Raw genomic sequence first — 16,177 nt, forward strand, 5'->3', positions numbered from 1 at the left:
GGGCTGAAAGGCTCATACTGTGCTGTACTGTTGTATGTTCTAACTAATGATGGAGCAACTAAAATTTGGTGTGTACAAGAGGTCAAGATTTGAGGAGATCAGAGTTTCAGAAATAGGGTTCCAGGTGGTATAAAACTTAGATTGGAGCAACGCCATCAAATGGATAAATAATTAAACCACAAAGCGATTAAATAACAGAGCAAGTTTAATAACATGAATTATATTAATGGAATGTTTTCCATGTATAGAGGAAAGCTGTCACTAACAGGACACAGTAACTGCACATTTTCTTGCAGACTTGAAGGAACTGCTGCTAAGCATAATTAATAATGATTAATGAAAGAGATTTTTATCATTTCCATGTACAAATGAGCCCAGTATGAAAGAAAATTCACTGTAATAAGAGAAGGAACCAGGAGAAGACCATTTGCCCCCCTCTTGTTAACTTTGCCATTCAATGAGGTTATGTCTGATCTTTTACTTGAGTGTCACTTTCTAGCACTAACTCAATATGTTATTCCCTTAGCAATCAATTGATTTCTATTTTGAATGTACTGAACTACCGAGCCTCCTTGTGTAGTGAATGCCAAAGATGGCTAAAATTTCTTTTCATCTGTGTCTCTAATGGCCAACCTTATCTTGAGACTATTAACTCTGTTTCTAGACACCCCAGCCCAGGGAAATTTCAACATTGCATCTACCGTCAAGCATTGTAAGAATTTTGTACATTTTAATGAGATTACCTTTTCTTCTTCTAAACTCAGGGAGTTACAGACCTAACTTACTTTATCATTTCTTGTATGACAAATGCCATCCCAGGAACGAATCAGTGAATCTTGTCTGCACTACCTCTATCGCAAATATATCCTTCCTTAGGTAGAGAGACCAGACTGATATACAAATATTCCAGATACAAGCCTCCATAAACATGGAGAAAAATGCTCTGCTCTTGTACTCAATTCCTCTTCCAATAAAGCCATCTTTTCATTTTCAGGGATTTGTGAACAAGGGCATCCAGGTCCCTCTGAACACCAACGCCTTCCAATCTTTCACCATTTAAAAGATACTTTTTGTCTACTAAAATGTAAATATGAGAGAAAGTCCATTACCTTTTCCTGTTATTTACTCTTAAGTATTTATAAATGTATTTGCAGTACTGACTTCAAATTTTCTAATCTTTCAATGTAAAAATTGTTACATATTAGAGCTAACCAAAAATATTAGTCATTCACATCCTGCAAATGTATAATAAAAAGAACAATAGAGCAGGTACTGGTAGTCTGTCTTAGGGTCGTTAAAAAAACATGTTCTAAGTAATATGTCTTTTTATTTTAAAATCTTCTTGCATGATTCAATACCATTGTTCATCCAACTTTTTTAATTTTCCTTGCAATTTTTCATACCACCCAGACTAATAAATAGTGATTCCTTCATACCTTCGATATTCTTTAAGAAAGTATGGAATAATCCAGTATTTCAGAGTAAAAAAATACAAACAGATTTCATCAAGGGTTCTAAATTTTGATTAATATTTTACCTTGCTTCAGTGAAGATCATTTAATCTGTTAAAGACTGAGAGTTGCACAGTTGTGTAAGTATTTGATGCAAAAAGTGGAATAAATTATCAAGGAAAGCAAAAATACATGGTATTAAGGCATCTCTTGCAAATGTTTTAACCATGTTTGAGCTTGACCATTTGCAATAAAGCAAGAACGCTATGGATTAAAGGAGATACGGAGCAGACAAAATATTTTATCACTTACCATTTTACGTAGCTGATGTTGAATACAAGTGCTTGTGCCAGATCATATTTGTCCTATATAGTACTCTTTATCTCTTTGTTCCTAAAAATGGACACACACTGATGGACAGAGACCTTACAAGGAAATACACAACCCAGTATCTGACTGTCACAGGACTGTGATAAAACAAATTCCTCCTCTACAGTTCAGATAGTGTAAAGAGGGCTGGACATTCCAGAGTAACATTAAACCTTTAAGTCAACATTATCAACTTAGTGTACTATTTACATGGATGACTTGATTTACTGGGATCTCATTTCATTGGCATCCAAGTTAAACCACCGAAAAACCAGTTGTCTGTACCACTGGTATATCTGAGCTGTATTCGACATCTTTCATGTTGATGAATTAGCATTGTACAATGTAGTTGCTGCTTCAGACTGCCTCCAGTTTTGATCCAGCTCCTTCTAGTTCACAAGTTTTGTGAGATCAAGCTCTGCTTCAGGTTTTAAGAATATTATTTAGATGGCGCAGTGCTGCCTCATTAAATATATTACTTTTCTGATAAGATGCTAAATCTTCTTTTCAAACTACAGGTCCTTCCATCTCCTTTTCCTTTCCAGGATCCTCAAGTGAAATATTGCATCCTAAATCTTTAATTCCTCCAATCTGGATCCCAGGTCTGCCACATACCAAAATAATTCACCAGAATCACAAATGCCATTCTTCCAATGTGAATGTGACAAAAGTAATCCCTCTCTATCATCCTTAAACTGACTGTAGCATTTAACACCTTTGACTACACCATCTTTCTACCACAGCCGAGTGGGAACACACTCATTGGGTTCCACTTTTACACATCCAGTTGTAGCCAGGGTGAATCACTTGTATTTGCTTCTCTTCTTTCCTCCTCCAAACAACCCAATGTTCTCCACTTCTCTACAGACTGGGCAAAGGGCAACATCATCTAAAAATACAGCATCTATTTCTCTAAGTAGGCTGGTGACAACTGGCTCCACCTCAACACCAACTCCTCCACTGTCTCAAAACAGTTTGGCTCCTTTGACATTCAATACTAGATTAGCAGAATTTATTTCATCAAATATAGGGACGACAGAAGACTACAGAAGTCCCTAACACAGACTCCTTTCTCTAACTCCCAAATCCATTTCTCTTCCAGGAATCTGTGTGGAAGAGAATGAGACTGTCTGAACCCTGTTGTCACATTTCGTTGAGAAGAGTTTCGGACCACATACTTGCAGAATTACAAGCACTACCTATTTCAACATGCTGAAATCTGATGTGTCCTGCCTCGGTGTATCTAGTGCTGAAACCCCCATCTATGCCTTTGTTAGTTCTCGATTTGATTATTCTCCATTGATCCATACATTTGAAGTCATCCAAAACTCTACTGCTCTTGCAGCAAGTCCCATTCAGCCTTCCCTTCTTGGTTTGCTGACCATACTGGCTCCCTGTTAAGCAACATCTTGATTTTAAAATCTTTCCATATCATTCAGCACTACAATTCCTGAGATAGTTGCACTCTTTCTCTTAATTGTCCCACCACTGAACATTCACTGTCAAGACTCTAAGCACTGGAATTGCTACCTAAACACGATCAAGTTTTTTGTTCATGACCGTATTACCTATTTACATGCCTCAGTGTCAAATTTTGCCATGGAACTACTTGGGACATTTTGCTACAATAAAAACACAAGATAAAGGTGTTGTTTGTTAAGGTTTATATTAAAGATACTGTGCCATTGTTTTGTAAACCTGTAATTCTACCCTCTTGTTTATATAAATAACTTAAAAGTTACTTTGAAAAGTCAAATTCACAATAGCATATTTGTGGTAAGATTTGTCCTTAAAAACATTTATTGTAAAGTATTTCTTTACACTGCTATACTTTTGAATCCCTCTAGCCCGATATGCTGATGTACCACAACTAGCATTGCATGTTTTCATAGATTTGTGAAAGGAACAGTGAAATAATCAGGAAGAACCAATTCAATCCTATAGGATTAATATCCTTAATTAGTGCTGTAAAACACTGAGCACTGATTAGAGAGACAAGAACTGATGACATAAAGGACCGAGTAATATCCACCTAGTTTACCTTTGTAATTTTCATGATAAAATGATCATGGAGTTGACAGTTAATGGGAATTATTCACTGTCAATTAGTCTGCCAGAGAACTGGACACGAGACAAAGAATTTGTTTTATCATTTCTTTCTTTGATGATGCTAGAAATTTTCCCTTTCCACACTAATACCTTTCTAGGTCCAAACTGACCAGAGATACGACTAACCTGGAGGTTGCGTAACTGGAAACAAATCAGATTAACCACGAAATACATAATGCCACAGCAGACAGAAATTAAATCAGACACAAGGCATTTTATTTGTGCATTTATTCTTTCATTTAGCCACAAAGTAACATTTGTATTTATTAATTTACTCACCATCCTGCTACAGTTGATACATAGAGTGCTCCTAGAAATTAATCACATGATATCCAAAAACATTCATGAATAGCACAATATTTACAATATTTGGCTGCAACTCAGAGTGTAACAGTACTAATAGTATACAGCAAGAAATGTTCTCACTTTGACTGAGAACTATAATTACAACTGGTGTGCAAGAATTGATGTAAGAACTAAACAGGATTTGATCATGATGTAAATTATTAAGGTGGTGATCTTTTTTTTGAAAAAAATTAAGTCAGTGCATCACAAGCTTAGTGATGAAGTTAGGAGTGATAAACATTATTGACTTCCTATCAAAACTTCAATAACCTGTAAAAAAAAAAAATTTAAGTAAATTAATTTAATACAAATGTTGTTTCTTTGTATTCCTTCCCTCAGAGCACTGAGATTTTACTCCACAATTTAACTTCCTTTTAGAACTGTGGCCCACAGGATGGGCCCATATCCCCACTGCGAGATTGCCAAGAGTCGCCAGGAATTGCAAGGACAGCCACAACGCCTTGAAGGAGGAGCATGTGGGGCCCAACATGACACCAGTGGAGGCTCGGGCTAACGACCCAAGGTAGGACTGAAATTTCCCTACCGTCCGCCTTGTCTTCTGGCTCTACCTGACCCCAGGCCTGAGCCTAGATACCCAGGGATAAGAGCAAAAGTAGTAGGAGAAGGCCATCCACCCCTTCAAGCCAGCTCTGTTGTTCATTAAAATCATGGCTGATCTACCTCAGTCACATTCTCCAGCACTATTCCTTGATTCCCTTATAACCCAGAATGATCACAATGACTGAGCCTCTCCAGGCAGAGAAGATGGTACTGGGCCTGAGTCCAGATCCCACCCTTGACCCAGGTGTACAGTACTGCTAAAAAACTAAAGTACTGGTGGGCACATTACTGTCAGTGTAAAATACCGAGAGACAGTGCTGGTGGTCACAGGTCCAGCAAGGTGGAGAGCTGCAGTAGAGATGTCATAGCTGGACCAACATGGCAGTGGTGACTGGAGCAGTGATGAGACAGTGAGGGAGCAGAGAACTAGGATACCAGGATGTTGCCTGGCTTCAAGAGCATGTGCTATAAGGAGAGGTTGCACAAACTTGGGTTGTTTTCTCTGGAGCGGCAGAGGCTGAGGGGAGATCTGATGGATGTTTATAAGATTATGAGAGGCATAGGTAAGAGTAGACAGCTGGTATCTTTTTTCCCAGAGTTGAAATACCTAATACTAGAGGTCATGCAGTTAAGGTGAAAGGGTTTAAGTTCAATGGAGATGTGCGAGGCAAGTTTTTATTACAGAGAGTCGTGGGTGCCTGGAATGTGCTGCCAGGGGTGGTAGTGGAGGCAAATACAATAGAGGCATTTAAGAGGCTCTTAGATGGGCACATGAATAAGCAGAGAATGAAGGGATATGGACATTGTGTAGGCAGAAGGGATGAGTTTAGTTAGGCACTTAATTAGTAGTTTAATTAGTTTGGCACAATATTGTGGGCCGAAGGGCCTGATCCTGTGCTGTACTGTTCTATGTTTGAACTAAGGCATGTGGTTATGTAGGGTGAGGGAGCAGTGAACTAAGTAACTGGTTGTGTAGGGTTAAACAAATAGAGGTTTCTCATAAGTTTAGTTGGGAAGTGATTTTGATTGTAAATCTGGCTCTCCCCGTGGAAAAAAAAACTTGTCCATCATTGTTTCAGAACAAAGAACTTCCCATTCTCAGCGTCTTCAGATACAGTGGGATAGTAAACTTTGCAGAAACATTCATGGAAGTTGCTGTAAATTTAAATTTGTACCTAAGATAAATATTTTTCTTGGAAATAGGGAGCAGTTGTCTTTGCTGAAGATATCATCACCATCTGTGAAAATGTGAGGATAGCTTTCTATTCTAAAATTATTTTGAACACTTTATCTGGCTTTGCTGCAGCATTGTTTTTCTGTAAAAGTTAGAAATCAAGGAAAATATGCAAATTCCAAATATTAATTTGTCAACATAATTTTTTGTTACAACCTTCAAGATTGTCATGGAAAAAGATAAGGTTAGTCTCGAGCTAGGGCCCTAAACTGGGAGAGGGTGGATTCAATAGTGTGCGAGGTGGAGGTAGACAGAGAGCAGCTGCTAGAGGGTATAAAAACATCACCCAATAAATGGGAGGCATTTTAAAATGAGCTAGTAAGAGTTCAGAGTCAGCATTCCCGGTAAAGGGTAAAGAGGAAAGATGGTAAGTTTAGGCAACCTTAGTTAACACAGGATATTGAAGATTTGATTGGGAAAAGAAGGAAGTCATGGTGCCGCTGTACAAAGCATTGGGTAGACACACTTAGGCTGTTCTGGTCACTTCACTACAGGAAGGGTGTGGTAGCAATAGAGAGAGTGCAGAAGAGATTCACCAGGATGTTGCCTGTAATGGAGGGCTGTAGTTATAAAGAGAGATTAGATAGGTTGGGGTTATTCACACAAGAATGTAGAAGGCTGAGGAGTTTATAAAATTATGAAGGGCATAGATAGGATAGATGATAATGTTTTCCCCAGGCGAGCGCAGTCTAGAACTAGGGTCACAGGTTTAAGGTAAAACCAGAGAAATTTAAAACAGATCTGAAGATTAGGATTAAAATTTTCTCACAAAGGGTGGTTGTTATCTGGAGCCAGCTGCTAGAGGAGGTGGTGGAGGCAGATACAATACGATTAAAAAATATTTGGACAGGTACTTTGATAGGAAAGGCACAGAGGTACACGGGCCTAGTGCAGGAAAATGGGATTAGTGTAGAAGGACATCATGGTCAGCATGGAGAAGCTGGGCCAAAACAACCTTTTTCTAAACTGTACAATTCTATGATTCAAAACATCTTATTAAATAGAACAATGTAGAGTTTGCTTTTTATGATATTTACAAATTGACGGGTAACTTATGCAAATAAAACATAACACTTTAGTACATAATTCCATTCATAATGTTGATTATTAAGTAATTACATTGTGAAGGGCTGTAATCTCTGTCATGATGTCACTCCATAAAGATCTGACATAGACTTGAATACCTGTTTGGCACAAGCTTGCAACTCCCACAAGTACCAAAAGAAAGATCAGAAGGAGTTAAAAGAATTGAATTCCAGTTGGTTTCAATTAACACTCAAATTTCTTCTCTGGCACTGCCCCATAGTTTAGAGATAAAGCAAACAGAATATAAGGGATAATCAATGTTACTGTAATCCTTGGAGACACAAGAGACTGCAGATGCTGGAATCCGGAGCCACACACAAAAAGCTGGAGGAACTCAGCAGGTGAGGCATCATCTATGGAGGGAAATGGACAGTCGACATTTTGGGTCGAGACCCTTCATCTGGACTGAATCCTTCAATCCCTACTACAATCCTGCATTATATCTTCGTTTCAAGTTCATCAGAACATTGCTATGGACTAGGATATCTGGTGGGGGTGATAGGTATTGTTAAGAACACTAACCCTTGTCCAGAGGCTGGTGAAAAAGATCTGAAAGGGAGAGGTTAGTAACTTTTAAAACAGATTGTTTTAAAACAAGTGTTTAAAAGTTCCACCTTTGACTTACAGCTTTTCACTAGACATGAAGTTCTGAGCTTCAAATAGATTGACTGAGGTATGTTTACCAGTCTTTCCATTCACAAGGAATTCACTATATTCAAACCAAAAAATACTGCAGATATAGCAGAAAGGATTCAGTCACTAGTCAATCAAGTTACTGTTCAATCAGCTGGCCATCTTGCATGCCACTGCAGAGATTAATGCTGCCCCTCGACTGCTGCCTTCATTGGACTGAAGGAAAGTGACGTCACAGGAGGGTGCAAGTTCTCTAACCATCGCATGAAACCTGTGTTTGAAGCTGTGGAAAAAGTGAGATAAGAACATACAGTTAACACTGTAGGAAAAATAAAACCTTCAGTATGAAACTGCAAGCTTAGCTCTCACTAGGTATATAGGTGGCTCACACACATACAATAAATTTAATTCAGTCAACCATTCTAGAAAGAAATGATAAATTTTTACACTCCAGGAGGATTAGATATTGCAATATGTTGTAGACGTTACCCTGTCAACTTGTACAAAATCCAGTGCAGTAAGAGGCTGAAAATATTTCTTTTGGGGCAATTTGGTTCTTTAGTAAGATAGACCTTTCTCTGATGGAGCTCTGGCTCTCAGACAGCATCTTTCTTTGAATATACACACTACTTTACAGCTCAGTACATACTGGTTCCATTGTTCAAAGACTCAGCTGCCAGCCTTGATGAGTATGCCACCACCATCACAGACTTTATCAGCAAGTGTGTGGAGGACTGTGTACCAAAGAGGACAATACGGTTGTTCCTAAACAGGAAACCATGGATGAACCAGGAGATCCACTCCCTACTGAAGTCGAGGACTATTGCACACAAATCTGGTGATCCTGACCTGTACAAGAAATCGAGATATGACCTTTGGAAAGCTATCAGGGATGCCAAGAGGCAATACCGACTCAAAATACCGAGTCCCAGACCAGCCGTCAGTTATGGCAGGGCTTACATGCCGTAACAGGCTACAAGACGAAGACGAGCTGCATAGTTAACAGCAGCACATCCCTTCCTGATGAACTTAACGCATTCTATGTGCGTTTTGAACAGAGGTGAAGTAGATTGTCACCACCTACCCTGGCAGCCTCCAATGCAGCTGAACCTGTGATCACAGTGGAGGACGTAAGATCAGTCTTCCGGAGAGTGAACACGAGGAAAGCACCTGGCCCAGATGGTGACCCTGGCTGTGTGCTCAGATCTTGTGCTGATCAACTGGCAGAAGTATTTGCGGACATATTTAACCTCTCCCTGCTTCAATTTCAGGTTCCCACATGTTTTAAGAAGACCACTATCATCCCGGTACCGAAGAAAAGCAAGGTAACGTGCTTCAATGACTACCAGCCAGTGGCTCTGACATCCACCATCATGAAGTGCTTTGAGAGGCTGGTCATGGCACGCATCAACTCCAGCCTCCCAGACAATCTTGACCTACTGTAATTCGCCTATCGCCGAAACAGGTCCACAGCAGATGCCATCTCCCTGGCCCTACACTCAGCTCTGGAGCACCTGGACAGTAAAGACACCTACGTTCGACTACTGTTTATTGACTACAGCTCTGCCTTCAATACAATAATCCCAAGCAAACTTCTCACCAAACTCCGAGACCTAGGACTCAACACCTCCCTCTGTAACCGGATCCTTGACTTTCTAACCAACAGACCGCAATCAGTGAGGATAGGCAGCAATACCTCCAGCACAATTATTCTCAACAGTGGTGCCCCACAAGGCTGCGTCCTCAGCCCTCTCCTCTCTACTCCCTGACTGGCCAGATTCTGCTCTAACTCCATCTACAAGTTTGCAGATGATACCGCCATTGTAGACCGTATCTCAAACGGCGATGAGTCAGAGTACAAGAAGGAGATAGAGAGCTTAGTGGAATGGTGACATGACAACAACCTTTCCCTCAATGTCAACAAAACGAAAGAGCTGGTCATTGACTTCAGGAAAGGGGGCGGTGTACATGCACCTGTCTACATCAACAGTGCTGAGGTCAAGAGGGTTGAGAGCTTCAAGATCCTAGGAGTGAACATCACCAACAGCCTGTCCTGGTCAAATCACGTGGATGCCACGGCCAAGATAGCTCACCAGTGGCTCTACTTCCACAGGAGGCTAAAGAAATTCGGTTTGTCCCCTTTGACTCTCACCAACTTCTATCGATGCACAATAGAAAGCATCCTATCTGGATGTATCACAGCTTGGTACGGCAACTGCTCTGCCCAGGACTGCAAGAAACTGCAGAGAGTTGTGGACACAGCCAGCGAATCACGGACACCAGCCTCCCCTCCTTGCACTCTGTCTTTACCTCTCACTGCCTTGGTGTAGCAGCCAGCATAATCAAAGACCCCACCCACCCGGGTCATTCTCTCTTCTCTCCTCTTCCATTGGGTAGAAGGTACAGGAGCCTGAGGGCACGTACAACCAGACTTAAGGACAGCTTCTACCCCACTGTGATAAGACTATTGAACGGTTCCCTTATACAGTGAGATGGACTCTGACCTCACGATCTACCTTGTTGTGACCTTGCACCTTATTGCATTGCACTTTCTCTGTAGCTGTGACACTTTGCTCTGTACTGTTATTGTTTTTACCTGTACTACATCAATGCACTCTGTACTACCTCAATGTAACTGCAGTGTGTAATGAATTGACCTGTATGATCGGTATGCAAGACAAGTTTTTCACTGTACCTCGGTACAAGTGACAATAATAAACCAATACCAATACCAATAGGTGGTGTTAGCTCCACCTACGTAACTACTCTGTACAGCTGCACAATTACAGAATAATTGATCCCGGGTTGTAGGAACGAAGAAGGGGAATCAGGAGTCCAAAGCACAAGCTGCAGGTTATTCAAAAAAATTCACCTTTGATTGCCAGCACTAAACACATGTAACAGTACTGACTTCCAGTTGCATTCACCTTCAGCACATTTGGTTTATTGAAACATGGTTCAAAAAGGGCAGTACTGGGCACTTAATACTGTTGGATATAAAGTGATGAGAAAAGATAAGGAAAGAAACAAGAGGCAGGATGGCAGCACTGGTTCAGAAAGAAGCTGGAGATAACAGTATCCATTAGGTCAGAGTTAAGGAGTGAAGAGGATGTTGTCACTCTACCAGGGGTAATCTATATAAGCTAAGAAACATGGGAAGCCACTTAGTAACATAAGTACAGCAAGAGTGATATGGGGGACTTCAACTACCTAAATATTGTCTGGGTAATAACGCCAGAGTGAAAAACAAGAAGGGAAGGAATATCCCTATTTAATCTTATTAGTCCAATGACGAAGGAGGCGTTGCTGGATGTGCTGGCAGGGAATGAGATGGGCCAAGTGAGGTGTCAATGACACTACCTGGGAAAGATTGATCATCACACTGTCAGGTCTACACTGCTACTGGAGAGGTGCAAAGAGTAATCTAACATAGAAATTCCACCTGTCACCTCCCAGCTTCTGGTGCTATTCCCAATCTCACCACCCCCTTCTGCCTATCACCCTCCTCACCTGGATCCACCTATAGCTTCCCAGCTCTTGCTCCACCCCTTCCCTCCATCTTTTTATACTGGCTATCTCCCCTCTATCTTTCAGTCCAGGTGAAGGGTCTCAACCAGAAACATCAACTGTCCATTTCCCTCCATAGATGCTGCCTGTCCCTCTCGCCTTTTGTAGTCTCTTCTAACATGAAAGGAAATTCAAAAGTCTTCAATAAGCTTGTGAATAGTAGGGGTATTAGGTGAAGAGTAGGGGCAATTGTGGACTGAGGTATTGGTATTGGTTTATTATTGTCACTTGTACTGAGGTACAGTGAAAAGCTTGTCTTACAAACTGATCGTACAGGTCAATTCATGACACAGTGCAGTTACATTGAGTTAGTACAAAGTGCATTGATGTAGTACAGGTAACAGTACGGAGTAAAGTGTCACAGCTACAGAGAAAGTGCAGTGCAATAAGGTGCAAGGTCACAACAAGGTGGATCATGAGGTCAGAGTCCATCTCATTGTGTAAGGGAACCGTTCAATAGTCTTATCACAGTGGGGTAGAAGCTGTCCTTAAGTCTGGTGGTACGTGCCTTCAGGCGCATGTATCTACTACCCGATGGAAGAGGAGAGAAGAGAGAATGTCCCGGGTGAGTGGGGTCTTTGATTACGTTGGCTGCTACACCAAGACAACGAGAGTTAAAGACAGAGTCCAAGGAGGGGAGGCTGATGTCCGTGATGCGCTGGGCTGTGTCCACAACTCTCTGCAGCTTCTTGCGGTCCTGGGCAGAGCAGTTGCTGTACCAAGCCATGATACATCCAAATAGGATGCTTTCTATGGTGCATTGGGAAAAGTTGGTGAGAGTCAAAGGGGACAAACCAAATAGTCATCTATGCATAGAGGCAGTGGGCAGTGTTGGAATACCTATAAGTAATTTGCAACCATCCTCGCCAAGGAGTGGATGCTGTGAAAATCTTTTCTACTGAGTGAATATGGTATCAGTGAATTTGGTAGAGGTAATGGATATGAAAACTGGAAAGGGAGAATTATTAGAAAGCCTGATGATGCTTAAATCTGATTTGGATGGGATGTAACCAATATGACAAGTTTTCCAACCCTGCCTTGACATAGGTGAGGTGCCAAAGGACTAGAGAAGGGCAAATGTGAACCTTGTTCAAAAAGAAGCATAAGTTCATGAAGGGCAGCACTGTTGTGCAGCAAGTAGAGCTGCTGCCTCACAGCTCCAGTGATCCAGTTTTGATCCTGACCTTGGTGCTTTCTGTGTGAATTTAGCACATTCTCCCTGTGAACACATGGGTTTTCCCCGAATCCTCTAGCTTCTCCCGTGTCCCAAAGATGTGTTGGCTAGTAGCATAATTGAGTACTTTAAATTGCCTCCAGCATAGGTGCACAGAAATATGAAGTGGTACATTTTTGCAGAAAGAACGCAGACAGGCAATGTAGACTAAAGGATAGATTGTAAAGGGTGTGGAGCAACAGCAGGAACTTGACATTCATGCCCATCAAATTTTGAAAACGGCATTACCTGTTGGGAGAATGCTTAGGAAAACATTTGGGATTCTGGGCTTCCCAAACAAGCAGAAACAGAGAAGTTGTGTCGAATCTTTATAAGACACAGGTTCAGCCAGAACTGCAGTATTGTGTCTAATTCTAGTTAATACACTGCAGGAAAGATGTGAAGGTCCTAAAGGGGATGTAAAAGAGATCTACAAGAATAATTCTAGGGATAAAGGATTTCAGTTAGAATCATTCTCCATGGAGCAAAGAAGGTCAGGTGGAGATTTGGTTGATGTGTAGAAGAACATGGTGGATTTAGATAGGGGAAAGAGAGATAAACTTTTATCATGAAGGATCAGGAAACACAGATTCAATGCAACAACAAAAGATAAAGGGCTTGAGGGTTAGGGTCTGGTGGGGGTGGGGAGATGGGGGTAATGTGAGGATAAACACCTTTTTTAAACATAGGGAGTAGTAATGAGTTGGAACCTGCACAACTGGTGGCAACAGACCTGGAATCAATCAGAGCTCTCAGTAGGGAACTGGAAAGGCTCTTGAAGGAAAATAATTTGCAGGCTTATTAGGAAATTGCAGTGGAATGGAATTGAATGGATTCCTCTCCAAGGAGCCAGACTCCATGGGTCAAATTGTCTTCTTTTGTTCTATTAATTTATAAATTGATTGACTCAGAATTCTATGAGTATAATTCTATGAGTACAACTAGCAGGTCATTGTTTTGCATGTGGGTAGCACTAGTTTATGTATAATCAAGGTGATCATCAGAAAATACAGTGAAGTCGATGGTTACTGTGCAGAATACAAAAGAGGTAATAGCCTGGTTTACATTTCATTTTCACTGATTTCAGCAATGCATTACAAACTTATGATCTGCCTTGGGGATGGTTTTGTACTACCATAAAATGTCACTTTATCCCAATGTGCTTTTATAAGTATATATAATTAGAGGAAAGAGATTTTTTCCTCAGTGTATAGTGATAGCTACATCCTATATTTATACACAGATTAGCTGACCTTAGATAGCGTGAGTGGCCAGTGTTGGAATGGGGAGCTGAGGCTTTGGTTCAAGAGGCTTCGGTGAGAAGAGGCAAAGGTAAGTCTCCGGTAAGTTTCATTCTTTCTTTGATTTGGTGTTCCCTGTAGTGCAGAGTAGTGAGAATGGCTCCAGGGTCAGTGATGTGTTCAGCTTGTGAGATGTGGGAGTTCTGGGAGACATCCAGTCTCCCTGATAACCACATCTGCACGAGGTGCATCCAGTTGCAGCTCCTTACAGACTGTATTAGGGAACTGGAGCTGCAGCTGGATGACCTTTGGCTCCTATAGGATACTGAGGAGTACATAGACAAGAGCTACAGGGAGGCAGTAACTCCAAGGCTGCAGGAGGCAGGTAGCTGGGTGACTGTCAGGAAAAGGACGGAGAATAGGCAGGTAGTGTGGAGTACCCCTGTGGCCGTTCCCCTCAATAACAGGTATACTGCTTTGGATACTGTTGGGGGGGACGACCTATCAAGGGAAAGCTGCAGTGACCAGGTCTCTGGCACTGAGCCTGGTCGTGTGGTACAGAAGGGAAGGGGGGAGAAGAGGAGGGCGGTAGTGATAGGGGATTCCATAGTAAGAGGGGCAGACAGGAGATTCTGTGGCTGTGAAAGAGACTCCCGGATGGTATGTTGCCTCCCTGGTGCCAGCATCAGGGATGTCTCGGATCGGGTCCACAGCATTCTGAAGGGGGAGGGCAAGCAGCCAGAGGTCGTGGTACATATTGATACCAATGACATAGGTAGAAAAATAGATGCGGTCCTGAAGAGAAAGTATAGGGAATTAGGTAGGAAGCTGAAAAGCAGGACCTCAAGGACAGTAATCTCTGAATTGCTGCCTGTACCACATGCCAGTGAGGGTAAGAATAGGATGATTTGGCAGATGAATGCGTGGCTGAGAAATTAGTGCAGGGGGCAGGGTTTCAGATTTGTTGATAATTGGGATCTCTTCTGGGGAAGGTACAACCTGTACAAAAGGGACGGGTTACACCTGAACTGGAGGGGGACCAATGTTCTTGCGGGAAGGTTTGCTGGAACTGTTGGGGAGGGTTTAAACTAGTTTGGCAGGGAGGTGGGAACCAGAGTGATAGGTCAGAGTTTGGTTCATTTAGTGTACAAGTAGATGCAGAGTGTAGAAAGACTGTGAGGAGGGATAGGCAGTTGAAAGGGCAAAATTGCAGTCAGTTGGATGGGCTGAAGTGTGTCTACTTTAATGCGAGAAGTATCAGGAACAAGGGTGATGAACTTAGAGCGTGGGTAAGTACGTGGAACTGTGATGTGGTGGCCATTACAGAGACTTAGCTATCGCAAGGGCAGGAATGGCTGCTGGATATTCTGTGGTTTAGATGTTTTAAAAGGGACCGGGTGGAGGTAAAAGGTAGGGGAGTGGCTTTACTGATCAGGGACAGTGTCACAGCTGTAGAAAGGGAGGATGTCCCAGAGGAATTGTCCACTGAGTCAGTGTGGGTGGAAGTCAGAAACAGGAAGGGAACAATCACTCCATTGGGAGTATTCTACGGAACCCCCAATAGCAGCAGAGATGCTGAGGAGCAGATCAGGAGGCAGGTTTTGGAGAGGTGCAAAAATAACAGGGTTGTTGTCATGGCTGATTTCAACTTCCCTAATATTGATTGGGACCACCTTATTGTAAAGGGGATAAATGGGACAGAATTTGTTTGGTGTGTACTGGAAGGATTCCTGATACAGTATGTGGACAGGCCGACTAGAGGAGAAGCCATACTGGACCTGGTACTAGACAATGAGCCTAATCAGGTTTCAGATCTCTCGGTGGAAGAGCATTTTGGAGATAGTGACCATAACTCCCTGACCTTTACCATAGCCTTGGAAAGTATTTAACCGGGCGAGGGGGAATTATGATGCTATTAGGCAGGAACTTGGGAGCGTAAATTGGCAACAGATGTTCTTGGGGAAGTGCACAGTGGAAATGTGGAGGTTGTTTAAGAAACACTGTTTAAGGGTCTCTGGATAGGTTTGTCCCATTGAGGCAGGGTAAGGATGGTAGAGTGAAGGAACCGTGGTTGACAAGAGACGTAGAATATCTTGTCAAGAGGAAGAAAGAAGCTTACCTGAGGTTTAGAAAGCAGGGATCAGACAGGGCCCTGGAGAGTTACAAGGTAGCCAGGAGGGAGCTTAAGAATGAACTTAGGAGAGCTCGAAGGGGGCATGAGAAGTCCTTGGCGAGTAGGATTAAGGAAAACCCCAAGGCATTCTACACATATGTGAAGAATATGAGTGAGGGTAGGACCGATCAGGGATAAAAGAGGAAACGTGAGCCTGGAGTCGGAAGAGGTAGGGGAGGTCCTTAATGGATACTT

The 16,177-nt window shown here is 42.0% G+C and overlaps 1 protein-coding gene across 2 annotated transcripts in view; it reads right to left on the minus strand.

The window, feature by feature from the left end:
* Positions 1-6,370: 6,370 nt before the first annotated feature.
* Positions 6,371-16,177, minus strand: part of gck (glucokinase (hexokinase 4)) — a 49,115-nt gene continuing 39,308 nt past the window's right edge. For both annotated transcript variants that reach the window (XM_052040804.1, XM_052040803.1), the window contains one exon: positions 6,371-8,071. In XM_052040804.1, the coding sequence (XP_051896764.1) occupies positions 7,939-8,071 (133 nt within the window). In that variant the 3' untranslated portion in view covers positions 6,371-7,938. The remainder of the gene's footprint in view (positions 8,072-16,177) is intronic.

Source organism: Pristis pectinata, chromosome 29 (assembly GCF_009764475.1).
Source record: "Pristis pectinata isolate sPriPec2 chromosome 29, sPriPec2.1.pri, whole genome shotgun sequence".
In the NCBI taxonomy this organism is placed as follows: Eukaryota; Metazoa; Chordata; class Chondrichthyes; order Rhinopristiformes; family Pristidae; genus Pristis; species Pristis pectinata.